Source organism: Eptatretus burgeri, chromosome 11, assembly GCF_056783735.1.
Source record: "Eptatretus burgeri isolate ZD-2024b chromosome 11, Ebu_testis_v1, whole genome shotgun sequence".
Taxonomy (NCBI): domain Eukaryota; kingdom Metazoa; phylum Chordata; class Myxini; order Myxiniformes; family Myxinidae; genus Eptatretus; species Eptatretus burgeri.
Window position 1 is genome coordinate 9,975,722 of NC_140971.1, and position 21,280 is coordinate 9,997,001.

General features: G+C 46.2%; 2 protein-coding genes across 7 annotated transcripts in view; both read right to left on the bottom strand.

Moving 5' to 3' along the window:
- NPC1 (NPC intracellular cholesterol transporter 1) overlaps nucleotides 1-256 on the bottom strand; it is a 50,789-nt gene extending 50,533 nt beyond the window's left edge. Inside the window, exon 1 of the mRNA XM_085845170.1 lies at nucleotides 84-256. Coding sequence (XP_085701296.1) covers nucleotides 84-179 — 96 coding nt within the window. The 5' untranslated portion in view covers nucleotides 180-256. The remainder of the gene's footprint in view (nucleotides 1-83) is intronic.
- A 1,866-nt stretch (nucleotides 257-2,122) lies between these two features.
- Nucleotides 2,123-21,280, bottom strand: part of FAM204A (family with sequence similarity 204 member A) — a 37,566-nt gene continuing 18,408 nt past the window's right edge. For 4 of the 6 annotated variants that reach the window (XM_085845175.1, XM_085845174.1, XM_085845176.1 and 1 more), the window contains 7 exons: nucleotides 19,619-19,671; nucleotides 6,637-6,745; nucleotides 6,334-6,439; nucleotides 6,119-6,212; nucleotides 5,923-6,012; nucleotides 5,363-5,472; nucleotides 2,123-3,899 (listed from right to left, as the gene is read on the bottom strand). In XM_085845175.1, coding sequence (XP_085701301.1) covers nucleotides 3,848-3,899; nucleotides 5,363-5,472; nucleotides 5,923-6,012; nucleotides 6,119-6,212; nucleotides 6,334-6,439; nucleotides 6,637-6,745; nucleotides 19,619-19,671 — 614 coding nt within the window. In that variant the 3' untranslated portion in view covers nucleotides 2,123-3,847. Of the gene's footprint in view, nucleotides 3,900-5,362; nucleotides 5,473-5,922; nucleotides 6,013-6,118; nucleotides 6,213-6,333; nucleotides 6,440-6,636; nucleotides 6,746-13,417; nucleotides 13,871-19,618; nucleotides 19,672-21,280 lie in introns of those variants that run through there. The other 2 variants (XM_085845172.1, XM_085845173.1) reach the window with 2 other exon arrangements.

Sequence of the window (21,280 nt, forward strand, 5' to 3'; positions counted from 1 at the left end):
TAGAAATCCCAACGCCTTCAAATTCCACTGTAATGATGCCAAGTTGACTCACTGAACCGCGTGCTCGGGTTGCCCTCCATTACCTGTCGCACAGCCGAGCCGCTGATCCGGGAAACCAGCAAAACCAATCCGAAAAAGGAAAACATCTTAAGCCGCCTCAGCACGACCGGCACGTCCATCGCGATCACTCCACGTGACGTCACCACGCCCGATCGTCACGCTCGTGACTCCGATCGAGATTGTTGTTTTCCTCCCTCACGGCGACTTATATAGTGTGTACACAAACACGAAATACCAACACGAACACCTTCGTGCGCTTTGCACAAAACCTACAATTCCTCGCTCGCACGAACGGAGCAATTATTTAATTAATCTGGTTCCAAGATGACTCTCATTTCCTCAGGACGCTGCCGCGAACTACACCACCGGGGTTCATATAAACCGTACGAAATACTTTCACAAAAACTGCGACGAGTTACGGATTACAAAATCACACAATCAGTACTCATTGTTCAGACTTCTTGAATACAACTGTGAACTGTACTGGAATTAGCGATCGCACGTTCCTAACTCTTCTGGAAAAGCAATGGCAATGTTGTGTTGTGGCCTCAAAGATTTATTCACCTCCCTCTCCTGTTAGGGATGGCACAGTGAGTGAATGAATCCACTGGGTGGGTTGATAAATCTTCACAAGAAGATCTGACCCCAAGTTAGTCATGGCATAGTGAGTGGATAAATCTTCACAAGAAGATCTGACCCCAAGTTAGTGATGGCACAGTGAGTGGATGAATCCACTGGGTGAGTGGATAAATCTTCACAATAAGATCTGACCCCAAGTTAGTGATGGCACAGTGAGTGGATAAATCTTCACAAGAAGATCTGACCCCAAGTTAGTGATGGCACAGTGAGTGGATGAATCCACTGGGTGAGTGGATAAATCTTCACAATAAGATCTGACCCCAAGTTAGTGATGGCTCAGTGAGTGGATAAATCTTCACAAGAAGATCTGACCCCAAGTTAGTGATGGCACAGTGAGTGGATAAATCTTCACAAGAAGATCTGACCCCAAGTTAGTGATGGCTCAGTGAGTGGATAAATCTTCACAAGAAGATCTGACCCCAAGTTAGTGATGGCACAGTGAGTGGATAAATCTTCACAAGAAGATCTGACCCCAAGTTAGTGATGGCACAGTGAGTGGATAAATCTTCACAAGAAGATCTGACCTCAAGTTAGTGATGGCTCAGTGAGTGGATAAATCTTCACAATAAGATCTGACCCCAAGTTAGTGATGGCACAGTGAGTGGATAAATCTTCACAATAAGATCTGACCCCAAGTTAGTGATGGCACAGTGAGTGGATAAATCTTCACAAGAAGATCTGACCCCAAGTTAGTGATGGCACAGTGAGTGGATAAATCTTCACAAGAAGATCTGACCCCAAGTTAGTGATGGCTCAGTGAGTGGATAAATCCACTGGGTGAGTGGATAAATCTTCACAATAAGATCTGACCCCAAGTTAGTGATGGCACAGTGAGTGGATAAATCTTCACAAGAAGATCTGACCCCAAGTTAGTGATGGCACAGTGAGTGGATGAATCCACTGGGTGAGTGGATAAATCTTCACAATAAGATCTGACCCCAAGTTAGTGATGGCTCAGTGAGTGGATAAATCTTCACAAGAAGATCTGACCCCAAGTTAGTGATGGCACAGTGAGTGGATAAATCTTCACAAGAAGATCTGACCCCAAGTTAGTGATGGCTCAGTGAGTGGATAAATCTTCACAAGAAGATCTGACCCCAAGTTAGTGATGGCACAGTGAGTGGATAAATCTTCACAAGAAGATCTGACCCCAAGTTAGTGATGGCACAGTGAGTGGATAAATCTTCACAAGAAGATCTGACCTCAAGTTAGTGATGGCTCAGTGAGTGGATGAATCCACTGGGTGAGTTGATAAATCTTCACAATAAGATCTGACCCCAAGTAAGTGATGGCACAGTGAGTGGATGAATCCACTGGGTGAGTTGATAAATCTTCACAATAAGATCTGACCCCAAAAAAAGTTTGAACCAAGAAGGATCATTTTGGATGTGAAATAATTGCAGAAAATAACGTAAACAAAGACTCAGCCGAGAAAATTGTTTAATTCAATCAAGTTAAATAAATCCGGTTTATTACATGAGGTTTTCATCGCAATGAAGGGAAATGTTCAAGAGAAAGAGGAAACACATCACCAGAAAAAACCTTGGATTTGGGGGTTGGCATGGTGTGAGGGAGGGGTGTGTAAGGGAGGGGTGTGTAAGGGGGGTGTGTAAGGGGGGTATGTAAGGGAGGGGTGTGTAATGGGGGGTATGTAAGGGAGGGTGTGTAAGGGAGGGGAATGTGAGGGAGGGTGTGTAAGGGAGGGAGTGTGAGGGAGGGTGTGTAAGGGAGGGGAATGTGAGGGAGGGGAGTGTGAGAGAGGGTGCATAAGGGAGGAGTATCTAAGGGAGGGGTGTGGAAGGGAGGGGTATCTAAGGGAGAGGTGTTTAAGGGAAGGGTACCTAAGGGAGAGGTGTATGAGTGAGGATGTGTAAGGAAGGGTGTGTAATGGAGGGGTATGTAATGGAGAGGTGTGTAAGGGAGGGGTGCATGAGTGAGGATGTATAAGGGGGGGGTGTCAGTGAAGGTGTGTAATGGAGTGAAGTGAAAGGAAAGGGTGTGTAAGGGAAGTGTGTACGAGTGAAGGTGTGTAACGGAGGGGTGCATGAGTGAGGATGTGTAAGGGAGGGGTGTATGAGTGAATGTGTATAACCGAGGGAAGTGTAAGGAAGGGGTGTGTAAGGGAAGGGTGTATGAGTGAGGGTGTGTAACAGAGGGGAGTGTAAAGGAGAGTGTGTAAGAGAGGGGTGTGAGAGTTAGGAGTGTATAGGAAGTGGTGTGTAAGGGAGGAGTATATGAGGGTGTGTAACAGAGGGGAGTGAGAGTTAGGAGTGTATAGGAAGGGGTGTGAGGTTGTTGTGTGTCAGAATTGCTGCTGACTACTGGTTTTTTTTTTATCAAAGTTGGGTTTCACAATCATCTTCAATCCCCCTTATCTACAACTCTACCACTACTTTCCTCGTCTAAATCCTTCTCACCTTCGTGTGGGGTCGGCTGGGTAACGATTTTGTGCCGACTTTCATGAACCCTCCGGCGAGGTCTGATATTAACTACAGTTGAGATGCTGGTGATAACTCACCTACTCTTCGCTGAAGACTGGAACGACTACCAACTAATGCAAGCAGATGGGACACCCAAGTGAATGTTCATTCAAGGGCCGATGTACTTTGTGATATAACTACATTCCATCTCCCTCATACAGGCGATCAATTGTAAATGAATGTTATGTTTGCTCACCCACACCTCTTGGGATGGGTGTGGAGGTGGGCACCAGTCCACCGTTGCCTACTTGGCAGGAAGTTAACACTTCTCCAGGTGAGAATGGATGATAAACAGCTCGCTTCTTCCTCCATCAAATGATGAAAGGAATGGAAAAAACGTGACATCTTTCGAGCAAATATTCATCAGAAGAATAAAACACGTGAAGAAGGTTCAAATCCCTTTGTAATCACACGTGACATCCACATCGGCCCAGGGAGGCCAGGCTTGTTCAATTATCCCAATCACATCACGTTTTCTCTGCGTGCCCGAGCGATAACACATTAATTTAATTAAATTTACATCATCATGACATTTACCTCCTGAGATAATTGCTGATGAACAACACCCTTGCGAGATCTATGTTCACTTCTACTGAAACCGAAGACAACCGACACCACATGAGCATGGGCCACACATCCCACTGAAGGAAGCCTCCTCAACCTCATCATCACATGTAGCCCATGTTGCTCTTCGTTTCCCATCGTTTTTTGGCTTCAAAACTGATTGGAGGAGGGGAAGACAACAATAGGGTTGGGGTTCAGGTGGAGAGAGTTCAAATTGTTTAAACAAAACACAAAAATGATTAAAATTCTGGAATAAATTTTACGACAAGCAAGTTGTATCGACTTAAAATTCGCTTTCCTCCAGTTGTTGTTTTCTTTCGGTCCTTTCATCGGATAACCCTTTATTTAATCATTTCACAGGGTGTTTACGGGAGGGGTGTGTGTGGTTCGAGGACAAAGTCCAGCCATTCATCGAGTTAGTTCCTGAAACACAAACAAACAAACTGCCCCTCCCAGGAGGTGTGGTTAAACAGCTTTTCCAGTGAAGAAGGCAGATCCTGACAAATGTTTAATTATTTATCTACCGTTTCCCATAGAGGAATCAATATGGCAGCTAAACGTGACGTAAAAGCTGATTGCTTTTGTTCTGGATCCAAATGTTAATAAAACATGGAACAGATTTATTATCAAAATGGTGCCTCACACCTATTTTACCAGAATAAACATTGAAGTCTTGCATCAGAATGCAATGGGGGATAGAACCACAGATGTTATTCAACATTACAGGAGATCAAACACCAAAATATGCCTGGTGTTTGCTTAATGGTGAGGGTGGTGGGCTTGGGATCCCGGGATCCTGAGTTCAAATCACACTCGGCTGTTGAATTAATACCAGGTGGGGTTGACTCTGCCTGTCATCCTTCCAAGGTCGGCAAAATGAGTGCCAGCTTGCTGGTATCCTGTGTCGGAGTGGCAACTGGCGACCCGTCCAGGATTGTGCCCAATAGTCAAGGAGACTGCTTTGGCAGCACCAATGCTCTGCACAGAGTATGATCCTGATGGATGGATGGATGGAAATGCCAAAATTGTGGGAGGGGGAGGGTGATTTACTTCTGTCCAGCTTACAGGGTTAACCTCACCATCACCTTCCAACATCCCCAAACCCTCTTTTTCAGAAACCAAATGAACCAACCAATCACATCCAAGACACATCTTTAAATCTCACTCCAATCACAGGTTATTTACCTCTGCCACCAAAGGTGAAAGGAGGTTATGTGTACACCCTCATCCGTCTGTTTGTTTGTGTACAGGATCTCTCAAAACGTTATGGACTGATTCCGATGAAATTTGGTGGGCAAGTTGGGTGTGTGACGAGGACGAACCGATTCGATTGTGGTGAAGATCCGAGCTGGATCTGGATACTAGAATTTTTTTTTTTTTTTAATCTTCAAAGTTATTCTTCACTATTGTGAGATGGGATCAGAAACAATATACAGCATGATATTTCAAAAAATTATTGGGCCCGATACGTTCTACTAGACCAGGCATTGCAAAGCGCAGGTATGCACTTTACTGAATGCCCCGCTAGTTATAAATGTGATGTTCATTCCATTTGAGGTCTTATCACGTCGTGACATTTCTGTCTCCGCGTGGAACATCTTCCCTCCCGGGGATCTCACCCCCAGGCGAGCCTGGACCTCCTTTGTCTCTGTGCCGGTGCCTTGGCCACACTTTGCTGCTCTTTCACAAAGGTCCGACAGTCCACAGCCCGAGCCACCATCACCCCAAACTGGATCAAGGTGAGGAAGGAAAATGCAAGAAAAAAAACAAAACAAATCAAAACAATAATACCCGTCAATAAAATCTTTATCCAAACTTGCATCCTGTGCTCGCCCAGTGGTGAAGACCATCCCAAAGGTTGTGGGTACCAAAACAGGTGAAGTGGGTGGGATTAAAGATTGGGATTTAAACCTCATTCTGAGGACAATTAACACATGAATGGATTATCAGGTGGTTTATTAATGACCTTCAGTGAGGGAGTAATCTGCCTTCCAAAATCTGGTCTTTTCCTACTGGTCATTATTGATGCCTGATAGGAAATTTAGTGTTCAACAGATGAAAAGGAAGTACCACCCAAAACCCTCTGAACCCCATGGATAATTAACCCATATATAACCACACTAAATAACCTGTAATTACCACATTTATCTTTTTTTTTCAGGATGCTGTATTCGTTTACCTGACGCGTTGCCAACTGGTCGCTCAGTTCCTGCGCCTTGTCCACATCTCCAGCAACCACAGCCCTTTCCATGTTCTTCTCCAGCTTCCCCTGTACCAACCAGCCAAGTAGAGAAACGTTCAAATCACCTGAACCACCCGTTTATCACTAGTCAAGACCTGAAAACACACAGGAGGTCATCGGTGACCTGACTGACCGGAGGAAGCGGTCGGTTACATGCAGGGCGATCGAGGTTCCGATTTGCGTGGAAGAACTGCCGCAGCTCATTCCATCGATGGTCGTAATCCGACCTGTGGCGGGATGGTGGACAGAGATCGACCGTTGGTCAAAGCCACAGGTTTGGGGTATTAAAGCAGGGACAGATCGACCCAATGGGTGAAAACGACAATGGAGAAAAGAGAAGTACATCACCCTTTGGCATCTGCACCAGGTGTCCCGTGATCATCTTCCATCTCCTGCTGAGTCTTGCTCTCGCCCTGGACCTCACCATCATCCCCATAAGACAAGACGAGATCGGCTGCGGCAGGAAAGGAACTTTATATTATATTTACCACACTTTCCGATGTTGATTTGCTGTTTAAACCTCACACGTGACTATAATGGTGATAAGTGGTCCAACGAGACCCTCTCATGCTCGGAAAGGTTCAACCATTATAACCGATTACGGAAACAATTTACAACAAAACAACCAAAGCAAAACACCTGGGCCCTTACACTTTGTTATCCTCTTCTTCCTCCTCCTCCTCCTCTTAAGGTCCAGTGCTTGGCGTCTGGACCAAGCACTGGAGATGTTTTGATTCCTCTGCTGCAACTCCTCAAATTTCTGATGAAGTGAAGAAGAAACACGAGTCAGTGTGAAATATCAGAATCTGGACCCGAACGTGGGAGAGAACATCCACAAAGGCCTAATAAACAAGCTCAAGAGAAATGAGAGATTACAAAACCTCACCAGGACTTGGTTTGCGTGGTGTATACCGAGTGGTGTATACCGAGTGGTGTATCGTGTGGTGCATCGAGTGGTGTATCTTGTGCTGGTATTTTTGTGTTTTTATGGTGTACAGACGCTGCGTTGATGCACGTTTATGTCCACGCAGCGGACAAATACCTTTTTTCATTTTTACCCTGAGCACGTGAAACAAGAAGCGGGATTAAGCAATTGGTTCATGTCTGTCTATCCATCTATAAACATTAGTTTATGATCGAGAAGCAACTTGTTTAAATTGAATGTTATATTTTGAACGTGAATTGGAAAATGAACCGCTGAATTTGTTCCGATCGCGCATGTGCAGAGAGGAGGAAGATAATACGACGTCCGTTTAAAAAGTAACGGGACTGAGCCTGCTGTGTGCTCCACTTACACAACTTGGATGAACGGGTTGCGTCACAGTCTTTCGCAACATATATATATATATATATATATATATATATATATATATATATATATATATATATATATATATATATATATATATATATATATATATATATATATATATATATATATATATATATATATATATATATATATATATATATGATTGGTGATGGTTGACTGCGCTCATTGTGTGATTTTTCACAGGTCGTGCTTTACACGTTGTCTAGTTTGAGTCGTCGCGCTATGCATCGTGAGCAGAGAGCCAATCTGAAGTTTCTTGCCAAGCTTGGCAAAACACCTTCCGAATCCTTCAGAATGCTGCACTGCATCAAGTCTACGGGGAAGAAACGATGTCACGTTCACTTGAATGGCACAAGAGGTTCAAAGAGGGACGGGAGGAGGTTGAAGATGATCCACTGTCTGGAAGACCTTCAACGAGCAGAACGGCGGACAACATGGAGCGTGTTAAGCAGATGGTGCACGCAGATCGTCGACTCACGGTGCGAACGATTGCTGAGGAACTTTCCATCAACAACGACACTGTCTGGAGCATCATCACTGAAAATCTCAAAATGCGCAAGGTGTGTGCAAAGATGGTCCCCAAGCTGTTGTCCGAGCAACAGAAACAGCAAAGAGTCAGTGTCTGTCAAGACATTATCGAGCGCCTCGAGGACGATCCAGACCTGTTCGGGAGAACTATTACTGGCGATGAATCGTGGATATTCTGTGGTGGAGTCTGCGGGCCTGCGGGGAAGGGCATGGTGGTGTGGGAGTGGTCGGAGTGGTCATCGTATCTGCAAGGGATACAAGGTGTGCGCGCCACCTGAGGCGTCGTAGGAATGCTGGAGTCGAACGTGGCTTGTGCGTGTGCATACGGAATAAAGGAGAGCCGCGGGCACAGTACGCCCGCGCTCACACTTGTGCAACACAGCCCGGCTCGACTGTTCCCCCGCTCGTGTTTGCCTGCTAAGTATCTCCCATTTCAGTACAGTACAGTTGGCGAACGAGGATCTTCGGATCGGCGTGTGTAAGGGCGGCAAATGACCCATGCGGTTCCAAGCTACGGAGCCAAAGGTCTCGCCAGCGCGAACATGGCAGAGGGTCGGTGCACGGCAAACGTACGCGTGCCCGCCTTCGTCGGAATAGACTTCGGCCACGTCGAATGGGCAACGTTCGTTCGTTTGGTTCATTTTCCTGTTCGTTTTGTCGAGGACACGCGTTTCGGCTCGAACGCGGCGTGGGACGTCGCGCAAGCTCTGGAGAATGTCCGAGGTCTTGATGGTCAGGGCACAGCAGATGGTCTAGGGGTCATCGCGATGGGCCAGGCACGCACGGCCATGCGCACGGTCTGCGGCGCGGGTCGTGGGCGAGCGTGGCAATGCAATCACTCGGACGGCGGTCTGAGCTCTCGAGGTCGTCTACGGTGTGTGGGCCGAGGGTCATCGCCCATTGTTACGGTCATAGATGGCGGTGTGTGAGGCGATCCTTCCATCCCGGGTCGAAACCTGCTTGCAATTGATCCGGAGATGACAAGATCAGTGGCAGGGGGGGGGGGAGTGAGCGAGGCACGGATCGGGTGTCGAATTGAGTCCACTCGTGCTGGCCGCGCATCGCATTCGGCTGTGCCGTGCGAATTCACGACAGAGGAGCGTCCGGCACGGTTCAGAGATCGTTTTATTTCTGGTCTGCGAGCAGCCATCCTACGGTTGACCGACATCACATTCGACTTGGCGGTCGCGACTGCTTCATCTGTCGAGCAGACACTCACGGATGTCCACGCCATTGCTAGCCAGGACGTAATGAGTAGCTCCAGCTGGAGCATGGCGGCTAATCCCGAGGGCCACGCGGTGACCGCGCAAGTGCCGCAGGTCGCGCAGCCCGGAGTCCGCGCGATGGCACAAGTGCCGCAGGGTGCTCGCGCGCCTAGCGGTGCGGGACGAGGGCGCGCACCGCAGCACGGTCGCACCGGGAGCGAAGGGGCACCGCAGCACGGTCGCACCGGGAGCGAAGGGGCACCGCAGCAGGACCCCAGTGACCTGGAGATCAGCCTGCAGCCGGGGCATGACGATGCCGGCGAGCCGGAGCAGGAGCCGGACCCGGCGAGCCGGACCCTTTTGGGTCGGAACGGGTTCCGGTTCGTACCTCCAGATGTGCCAGTGCTCTCTTCGAGACCTTCGTCGAGTACCGAGGGTGAGGCTCTGGCGGCGGCGGCCGTGTCGATGCAGCGGGAGCGACCGTTCGTTGCTGCCTGCGGCGGTGATGTGCGCTCCAGGAGCGGCGAGAGCCGTATCAGCTCTCGCGATGAGTTCCCGCGCTTCGTTCGCGATGAGTTCCCGTGCTTCGGCAGGGTTCGTGAGGCGATGCGCGTCAGTGTTGTTCAGGCAGCTTCAACAGGTGGCGGTGAGCCCATGGCGTTAAAGGGAGTCGCGAGTCGCAACATCAAGTCGACAACCAAGAAACGGACTCGTGATGTGGGTTGTGGGTTGTTGTTCAGGGCATATATGTTTTTCCTTGCTCGACTTCCTTCCGGTTTAACGTTGTTGAAATAAATGCCAGCAGTTCTCGTGTGAAAGTGGATTTGGCGGGGATCAGTCAATGGAGTTGGTGTTATGATCAATGTGATGTGGGGGCGAATAAAGAAGGTTTATTGGCCTCCAGTTGCCCCAGGCCGCAGGTAATTGCTTTGTCATGTGCTGGGATTTTATCAAAAAAGCGCGCTGTACGGAAAAATGAATTTGCAATGGTTCAAATGTTATTCCTATTGATTTATAACGAGCTTATGGTTGAAGTGTGGTTTAAATGGAATTACTACTGTCTAACTGCCGTGTGGGTCTCGGAGATAGACTCGGAGCTGGGACTCGTGCGCTGGTCGGCGTTACCCCCACCTCTGCTTTCAGCGAGGTCAGACGTGTCTGGCGCCTGGGGCGTGGCTCTCTGGGTGCGCTCAAGGCCGTTTTGGCCATGCGGTGGAATCTCAACTGATTATGGTGCGTGGGGGTTGGGGAGTGTTTGTTGCTTCCAGCCAAGGGTGCTGTTCAGCGCCCCCACCAAGGTCGGTTGGGTCTGGCGGTGGCGCCGCGGGTTCCAGACAACGGGGGTCCGGCCTCGAAAGGTTTATCTGTTTCAAGTCTGCCTGGGGGCGTTTTCGCTGTGTAGTGCTGCTGTGCTTCTCCGGTAGCTCGCTTCCACGCATTATATGTGATGTGCTGTTATACTTCGCTGTTTTCATTTTATTTGCATGATTATTATACCGAAGTTCTTCGTGTTGTCTATGCTTCTTATAATGCTGATCATTTAATAATCATAGTTTTAGGGGGGAGGAGTGTGGTGGAGTCTGCGGGCCTGCGGGGAAGGGCATGGTGGTGTGGGAGTGGTCGGAGTGGTCATCGTATCTGCAAGGGATATAAGGTGTGCGCGCCGCCTGAGGCGTCGTAGGAATGCTGGAGTCGAACGCGGCTTGTGCGTGTGCATACGGAATAAAGGAGAGCCGCGGGCACAGTACGCCCGCGCTCACGCTTGTGCAACACAGCCCGGCTCGACTGTTCCCCCGCTCGTGTCTGCCTGCTAAGTATCTCCCATTTCAGTACAGTACATATTCGAATACGATCCCGAGACCAAACGGCAGAGTCGTCAGTGGTAAAGTCCGGCATCACCAAGACCAAAGAAAGCAAGGATGTCAAAGTCGAAGGTCGAGGTGATGCTCATCGTGTTTTTTGACATCAAGGGCGTCGTCCACTTCGAGTTTCTACCACAGGGTCAAACAGTGAATCAATACGTGTACAAGGAGATCCTCCGGCGCCTCATGAGATCAGTCCGGGACAAGAGGAGGGATCTGTGGGAGAACAATGCCTGGGTGCTCCACCATGACAATGCCCCTGCTCACAGTGCCCTGAGCATCTGACATTTTCTAGCGGAGAGGAACGTGCCAAATCTGGAGCAACCCCTGTATTTGCCAGACTTGGCCCCTTGTGATTTTTTTCCTTTTCCCCAAGCTCAAGGGGGTGATCAAGGGGACCCAATTTCCTGATGTGGAGGCCATCAAAAGGGTCGTGACGACGGAGCTCTGGAGGATTCCAGAAGAAGCCTTCCGGGGATGCATCGAAGCGTGGAAGAAGAGGATGGACAAGTGTGTGAGACTGGAGGGAAACTATTTTGAAGGGGACAAGCTGTGATTTCAATTTTTTTTTTTTGGAATAAAATTTCTGTAAAGTCAGTCCTGTTATTTTAGATGGACCTTGTATTTTTACTCTGTCTGGCTGGCAATCAAGATGAGATAATGATGGTTATAATTGCAAGTGACATTCTGATATTGTTGTGGTTTTAAGAAATCGTGATTGTAAATGTGCACTCAACACGTAGGTCCTTCTCACATTATTAATACATTGGCTGCTCTTAGAGCACCCTTATTCGGGACATGAAATTTGGTAGGTAGGACCAACATTTCTGGGAATCGTGTGCTTTCGAATATGGGACCCCGGGCCCTAGCAACGGCATAGCAACGGCCCTTTAAAGTGGTCAAAATCGAAAAAAAAAATCAAAATTAAATAAAAAAAATCGAAGCTTAGAGTTCTGTGCGCAATCTATCTAGCTCCCTTCATGCCAATTTGCAGCCCTAACAAAAAATATTTGTAGGAGGAGATAGGTTTTGGGCAAGTACATGTCAAACATTTCAGAAACGGTTAATTGTGAATATCTCGAAGAGAAAGAGTCTGATTTTGATGAAACTTGGGTGAAATGTGTACAATGTGGCGAGCATGTACACAAAAATTAATGGTTGCTATGCACACCTCCGTTGCTTAGCAACATCTAAAATACTTTTATCGTACATCATACACTTATTGTAGACTGCACAAAAAAAATCAATACCTCCGAAACTGAACCTCCGGGGGACCTGTTTTTTTGTGCCCAAGGAGAATGTCTTACAGCATCATATAAAAAATAAAATCTTTAGCGAATTGATAAATGGAATTACCAGGGCTGCCATTTGTTAGAGTCTCTTTGGAAACATGCCTGAAATTTCACAAGGCGGGTTTCTGGGCGCAAACTAAGAGGGCTGTGATAATCATATTTATTGTGCTAAATTGATTGATAACATGTACATGAATATCGGCTAGTCGCGTCGGCCAGCTTTCCATATGGAGCGAGCAGCCATGTCGCCTACCGGCTTGTAGTCATATCTGTCATAAATGTTTAGAATACTACCTTACTTTCAAGAAAGCTCAAGAGGGGAGGGAGGGGGTACCAAAGGGAGGGTCTGCCTCAGGGGGGGGGGTGCCAAAGGAAGGGTCCACCTATTGGTGGTGGGGAGGGGGGGTGCCAAAGGAAGGGTCCGCCTCGGGGTGGGGGTGCCAAAGGAAGGGTCTGCCTCGGAGAGGGGGAGTGCCAAAGGAAGGGTCCGCCTCGGGGTGGGGGGTGCCAAAGGAAGGGTCTGCCTCGGGGTGGGGGGGAGTGTCAAAGGAAGGGTCCGCCTCGGGGTGGGGGGAGTGTCAAAGGAAGGGTCCGCCTCGGGGTGAGGGGGGAGTGCCAAAGGAAGGGTCTGCCTAGGGGTGGGGGGGGGGTGCCAAAGGAAGGGTCCGCCTAGGGGTGGGGGGTGCCAAAGGAAGGGTCCGCCTCGGGGTGGGGGTGCCAAAGGAAGGGTCTGCCTCGGAGAGGGGGGAGTGCCAAAGGAAGGGTCCGCCTCGGGAGGGGGTGCCAAAGGAAGGGTCTGCCTCGGAGAGGGGTGGGGAGTGCCAAAGGAAGGGTCCACCTCGGGGTGGGGGGTGCCAAAGGAAGGGTCCGCCTCGGGGTGGGGGGTGCCAAAGGAAGGGTCCGCCTCGGGGTGGGGGGTGCCAAAGGAAGGGTCCGCCTCGGGGTGGGGGGTGCCAAAGGAAGGGTCCGCCTCGGGGTGGGGGGTGCCAAAGGAAGGGTCCGCCTCAGGGTGGGGGGGGTGCCAAAGGAAGGGTCCGCCTCGGGGTGGGGGGGGGTGCCAAAGGAAAGGTCCGCCCAGAGTGCCATGACATGATTACAGTATTTCAAAACGTTGTGGACCGATCGGGTTGGGTTGGTGACAAGAACAAGCGGATTATATTTGTTTCAGGTCCGAATCCAGATCCGGCCCATCAGTGGGACACACAACGTAACCTGGTTAGCCGGTGAAGGTGTCCCCGCTCCACCGAGCTCCCTTCCCGTGTTTGCTCGAATCACCTTCCATAACTTGGGTTCGACACCAGAAGGACAACCGTCCAATCCCGGCAGCTCGATGGATCCCTGATCATCGTCTCCCAAACTCGTCGATCCTCGTTTCACCAAATGTGACTCGTTATCCTCACGAACACAATCCGATTCCTCTTCTTCCTCCTCGTCCTCGTGATCATCTTTGTCGAGGTCACATTCGGTCAATCCAGGCGGTAACAACCCGCTGTACATGAGAACTCCCGAACACCGTCCTTCTTCCGTCCTTCCTTCACGATCGAATGTTTCAGCGTTTTGTACTTTGTAAGGATCTACATAAAATAAGCTCCGAGAGAAAGCAATAAGGACATTTTTACACAATCAACGGGAAACAAACTGCTCCGACAACAAACCGTACGTAATTAATCAACCAGAGCATTGACGCTAACGACACCGTCGTGGCCGTCACACATTGCCCAAAACAAAGAGCCAGAGAACTTGGACACCGAATTGCACACTCAAGTTAAAGGTGACATTTTAAAACACACTAGTGATGAAGCCGAGGGGTTGTTAAGTTTGTAATTTATCTGTTCTGAGTTTATTCCCCAATCACACGAGACAACGCACGATCAGAACGTACAGTATCCCACCGGCCACTGATAGGCTGGATCTGGATTCGGACCTGAAACAAAATCGAATCTCCTTGGTTTTTGTCACACACACCCAAACAAACTGTCCACCAAGTTTCGTCCGAATCTGTCCACAACGTTTTGAGATGTCCTGCTCAAACGGACAAACAAAATCAAAACAGACAAACAAGGGGATGATTAACGTCACAATAACCTCCGTCGACCTTGGAAGGAGGTGATAATATGTTCGAGTTTGTCCTTCAGAAAAATCAGGTGTCTCGTTTGCGTCGCAGCTGCTGACCTTGAAGAGCTACCTCGTGAAAAGAGCAAGCCATTGTGTGCCGGTGGGGGGTATATACAAACCGAATTCCATGCTTTGTTCAGTTCATTCATTTGTGACGACACTTCAGATCACGTGTAATCAATTACATTCCCAATTCCCTTATTGACCTTGCCTCATAGGTTACTCTCTCCTAAACTTGATCACGTCCAACTTTTTCCGCATTCCTCCTCTTTAAGGAGGACAACCACACCTGGCAGTACCTTAAGTGAACAACCACACCTGGCAGTACCTTAAGTGAACAACCACACCTGGCAGTATCTTAAGTGAACAACCACACCTGGCAGTACCTTAAGTGAACAACCACACCTGGCAGTACCTTAAGTGAACAACCACACCTGGCAGTATCTTAAGTGAACAACCACACCTGGCAGTATCTTAAGTGAACAACCACACCTGGCAGTACCTTAAGTGAACAACCACACCTGGCAGTACCTTAAGTGAACAACCACACCTGGCAGTGACAGAAGGCAGATTGTTCTGACCTGCAGGCCATCACCTCTTCTGCTGACTCTATCTCTGGACAAAATACGGGGAAACTCATTGGTCAACATTACCTTCTCTCCATTACTTTACATATCCAGCTCAGCTCCACAACATCCCGTGTGTTGCGGTAATTGCCAGGAAGAATCTTGGTTTTTACTCCAGGTAAGCAAATCCCAGTGGTGGAGACATTTAATCTATCTCTATCTCTATCTCTCTCTCTGGTTTGGTCCTTCGACATGCTCAGGTACATGATGCTTACCTGATGTCTGGTCTTTTTTTTGTTTTTTTTTGTGTGCTTTTTTCCAGTTTTTTTTCTTCTTTATTTTCAGGGAAGGGGGCATGGGTGAAGACGGTTCTTCAGTAAAAAAAAAACAAAAAAACACATCAACCATGGAACACCCGTTGACAAGACCTTCCACCAATAACACTCCGTACACATGCACACAATCACCCATCAATACTCAAACTACCTACAAGTCTTATTAACATCCCCATACCCCTCTATCTCCATAACTTCCAGGTACCTATCTAATTCTAATTTTAACTTGTCTACTATTTCTGCTGCCACTACCTTTCCAGGGAGACCATTCCATGCATTAACTACTCTCTGAGTGAAAGTCCCCTACCTTACAACCGTCTTGATTCTCCTCTTCTTTTAAACTCAAGCTATGGCTCCTGGTATATTCATTGTCTACTCTGTTGAAGAATTCATCTGTACTTATTTTATCTCTACCTTTCAATATCTTAAACATCTCGATCACATCTCCTCGTAACCACCTCCTTTCTAGTGCGTCTCTTTTCAAAGCCCGGTCTCCTTCAGCTGTTCCTCATAGCTGAGTCTAGCTAGGCCCGGAATCAATCTCGTAGCCCTGCGCTGATCCCTCTCTATGGCATCAATGTCCTTCCTGAGTTGTGGTGACCAAAACTGCACACAATATTCTAGATGTGGCCCTCACTAAATTCCTGTGTAATGTTAACACCACCTCTTTTGATTTATAAATGATCCCCCTCCGAATACAACCCAAAACCCTATTTGTTTTACCTATAGCTACCTGGCACTGTGCTGCCTGCTTACCTCCCGTATCTATTACCACCTCCAGATCCTTCTCCTGTGTGATACGCTCCAAAATTACCCCTTACATCCTGTAATCTCTATTTTCATTATTCTTTCCCATACCCAACACCTTACACTTGCTCAGGTTAAATTCCATCTGCCAATCTTTTGCCCAATCTGTACAAGTATCAATACTTTCCTGAATCTGATCACCACCCCCTCTGCTATCCACCTCATCTCCAAGCTTTGTGTCATTTGCAAATTTTGAAAGCCTATTCTTCACCCCACCATCCAAATCGCTGATATAAACAAGATGATATTCATAGAATACCTACCTCGCACAGTCTTGAGAAGGTCTTGGTGCAAGCCAACTCTTCTGGTGTCAAATTTGTAATTTAAAATATTAAATTCAAATCAAATGGAAGACCAAATAAAAATAGGTACTGCATTGGAGTCCTCAGAAGGAACCCAAACAAGCAAAGATTAAGTCATCAGGAGGAATGTTGATAGGATTTGGGTTTCAGCTGCTACTCCTCTACCCTCAAACCCATCCAGGTGCAGCCAAGTGAGCCTTATTAAAAATAAAAATAAAAATAAAAAATAACCAAGATCAAAAAAAATAACCCTGCCTGCCAGACCGTGCGTCTGATCAGGTTGAAATTTAAAACATACAGTACGTTCTGTATCACCACTAGATTATAATTTTGAAGTTTCATGTTGATTGAGGTAGCGGTTCAAGAGAAAGAATTAAAAATATTTTTTTTTCTTCAATCCAATATGGCTGCCAAACCATGTGACCTATCAATTATTCATGAAAACCTGGTATCCCCAAGGCTTGCGGAACATATGTGTGAAGTTTCCCCTCGCTCTGTCCAGGCCTTCTGGAGAAGAAGGTTTTTAAAGGTTTTAGGGTAAATCCAATATGGCTGTCAAACCATGTGACCTATGATGTTATATGATGGGAACTTTTTGTTCCTCATGGATAGGCAATCATACCTGTAAAGTTTCTCCTCAATCTGTTCAGCCATTTCAGAGAAGATTTTTTGAAGGTTTAAAATATATATATGTATGTATATATATATATATATATATATATATATATATATATATATATATATATATATATATATATATATATATATATATATATATATATATATATATATATATATATGACTGCCTATTACACTTGACCGAAGACATCATAAGTTTTCTTCTGTTGACCGATTTATCCCAAGATGACCATCAAAAATTTTCATATTGATCAGAAGTAGCGTTCTACATATGCAATTATGACGTAATAACGAAGGCACCTATGACATCATAAAAAAAATCTCATTCCTCATGAGGAGTACTTGCCGTGTTCCAAGTTTCAATTTTTTCCTTGGTGTGGTTTCATATATACAGAGGTCCAAAGGTTTTCCGTTTTTCCATCATGGCTGCGACACCACGTGATCTATGACGTCATAAGTATCAATAAAACATCCTGCATGAGTCGTCGTGTGGTGAAAATTTAATCTTGATCTGACAAGCGGTTGCAGAGAAACACACGAAAGTTTTGTGCAGACAAGCAGACAAACGGACCCAAATGGAAGTACGTACATACGTACACATGGTCGGACAACCCGAAAACATAATGCCACCGGCGACTTCGTCAGCGGATGCATAAAAATATATTCTAAATGGTTGTTTAGTACTCTTAGTTGTCTAAGAAACTCAATTGCTTCAGTATTCGGCTGATTTTGTAATTGATGACATTTATCATCATTTTGAGGATGAACAATGCGGTGATTTTATGATCTCTTGATCTGATACTTTTGCGATGTATTTTTGAGTGTTTTTAATTGTTGTTAGTGATGAAAACGTTTGAGAATACAAGGTATGGCTTTCAAAGGTTCATGACTTCACTCCGCAGTAGCCTCTTCCCACCCATGGTACATTGAATCCTGTGATGAGGCAGTTTTCTCTCAAACAACTTGCCTTCTCTTCCTGGAAGGCTAATCTGACGAGAGGCATTCTCAGATCATTCCAAAAGGTCGCACCAAATGTATGTCCACTCACAGGAGAGCCAAAAAACATCTGCCCAATCTCAAAAACGACTCCGCTCGTGAGAAGGCCGAATGCCTCAATTCTGTGTTTGCTTTCAAATCTTGAGTCCTCAAACCCTGACCCTCAGTATCCATCCTTTCCTGTCATACCCAACTGCTCCTGGACTCTGTGTCTTTTGCACCTGAGGAGGTTGGAAAAGTTTCTCGCAACCATCGACTCTGACTCTGCAACTAGATCGGACAGCGTCAGCTCATGTGTCCTAAAATCCTGGTCTGCTGCTCTTGCACATCCTCTCTCTGCCCTTATCACCCTGTCATTTGACATAGGTCATCTTCCATCTGCTTGGAAATCCACCAACATCACTGCACTACATAAAAAGGTGCAAAAACTGATCCCATTAACTACAGACTAATTAGCTTACTTCCAGTCATCATCAAGGTAATGGAATACATCATCACAGTTGATATGAAATCCTTCCTTTTCTCCAACAACCTCATCTCAGATCATCAATTTAATTTCAAACCAGGTCACTCCACCTTGGACATGCTACTTCTACTCACCCACAATGGATGGTGGCCCTCAATGTCAGACATGTGATCAGGGCCGTCTCTCTGGACATATCTCATACTTTCGATACATTCTGGCATCCCGCCTTGCTCTCCACACTCTCTGCCGATGGCGTCCAAGGCCAACTCTACACACTTTCTGTCTGGTTTGCTTTCCAGGAAGAGAAGGCAAGTTTCAGTGTACCATGGGTGGGAATAAGGGGGGGGATAACTGAAGAAGAGATGGCTTGAATCTGTGGATAAAAGACAGCAGGTTTCTATGGAAGAATTCCCAGGCTGAGTTCATATCAGGAGCAGTAGATGGAGGAGACCAGTCCTGAAATGTGATGGCTGCTTGCAGTCCCTGCCAGTTTGCCTGAGTGAATTGTCAGACTCGTCGTCGACACTGTCGGGACGCTCTGAGAATATCTAAAGAGAAGTTCACTCTCACAAGAATATAATAAGATGAACCAAATGGAGCAGAGGAATAGCAGGAGACATTAGTGTAAAAGTTAGTCATCACCAAGTCCAGAAGGGTGTCGAAATCCAGGTTGGAAAGTTCACAGATTGAGTCAGTCCCACGGAGTCACAGAATTCCTTTGCTGAAGTGCCATGGCTGGTGAGAGAGGTACCAACGCCCAGCCAAGTTGCACGGTGACAATTGAAATCGCCATGCAAGAGGAAGGGAGAGTTTTGTTTGAGTGGTTCAAAGTTTGTTCATGTTGTCTGATAGAGTGATGTAGATAGAGTCATCACTGTTACTCAGGCCCAAGGCAGAACTTTACATGAACAACCTTAAAGTTACTCCATACTTGCATGACTCGGATATAATCAAATGCTCTCCATTTTGATTTCCACCCTACTATTGGGGAATTCTGTATTTGGAAAAGCTGACAAATGTAATTGCATGTCTTTATTCATGGTTTGTTTATGATAAAATGTTCTCATTTCTCTTACCTATTAAAAAAACATTGCAGTTTTACAATCAATAAATCGTGTTAAACAGAAAAGTCTATAAGTTAACCTCGTTTAATGAAGAAAAGAAAAGAAAAAACACTTGGGAATTACCAGGTTATCCAAAAATGATTTCCACACACTCCACATCGTCTGCTCACCACCAACTGTAAGGAAACGGTGGGGATGAAATAAACATAAAATACAAAATAGAGATTAAAAATGAAGTTATTGTTTTGATTTTAATGCTGACAGCAAACCAATCACAACCTCGAATCTCCACGGCATCAAGGAATGAGAGATAGCCCGTAATTGAGAGCAATGCTCCGTAGTGCGTTGGAGGCAGTGAAGTGATAAAGAGGACAGATGTGGGACCCAATCTATCCATGGCAAGTTAAAATCCCCCATAATCAATACTCTTCCCTCACCACATGCCCTCTTGAATTCTTCATGTACTCCTTCCTCCTCTTCTTTCACACTCAGAACCCTATAAAAATATCTTACTGTTTCTACAATCTCTAATCTCTACCCATACAGAATGCTCAACATTTATTCCTTCCTTAATGTCACCCCTTTCTCTTGATGCAATGCTGTCCTTTACCCAGATTGCTACTCCTCCTCCTATTCTCTCCTTCCTATCACACCGATACACCTTGTAGCCTTCTCATCCTGTCCTCCAGTTACTCTCCTCCTTCAACCATGTCTCACTCACTGCAACTATATCATACTCCTCGCTATCTACTTTGGCTCCAAGCTCTTCTATGCTGTTATTTTAAACTTCTGGAAATGGTATAGAATATGTTTAACTTTTCCCTTCCTGAAATTCTATTTTCTTGCCTGGCCTTACACGTCACAATTACATCATCAGTTCCTTCCTTGATAGCTTCCCCACCATCTGCTGACCTAAAAAAAAGCCTGAATTCCTTCCTCAATTCCCACTGCAAACCTTGCTGCACCCTTTCTATTTTACATACGGCCATCATTCTGGAAACACTTTCGTTGTCCCTGAAATGATTCCCACTGCTTCTTAAATGTAAAACCTTCCTCCCTACACCATTCTCCCAGCCATCAGTTGATATCTACTACTCTGCTCATAATTACTATACAATTTCCTAATCTTGATAAAGATAAGGAAAATTGATAAAGATTCGCAACATGCACTCCAACAATGCACCGGCCCAACACAACTTGCCTCGATAAAGTGAGGGCAGAAATGGGTGCCTTACATTCTTGGTGGTTTATACATTTAATTTGACTTTACATTTTATCAACTCTTTGGCACAAATCATCATAAATCACATAATGACAATTCAATGCATGTGGCAATAAAAAATATGACAAAACAACAATCCATCGCTACAGAAATTCTACTTTGAACATCTCCACTTGAACCAACCTAAATACAGTGGTCAAAAAAAGGTAAATGAAATACCAATACAAGGGGAGCAACCCTGTGTGATCAAATATTTATCTTCCACTTTGCTTTCATATCAGTCACTCATCCAAAAAACTGTTCGAAGTTTTCAAATCCTCCAACTTTCCCGAAATCACTTTCTCCGAGGTGGAGCACAACCAACTTCTTCCTACCATGACCCAATATGATGTCATATCCATTCCTTCAATATCCCTAAACCCTGCTCCTTCGAAACTGCACACAACTCTGTCTACGATCCTTCTCGTTGAGCGAAGAATAAACGTATTTAATTGTTTCATCACCGACAAAAACTGTCTCCCTTGCCTCATTGCTGCCTATCTCTATTGTTACACCTTCACCAC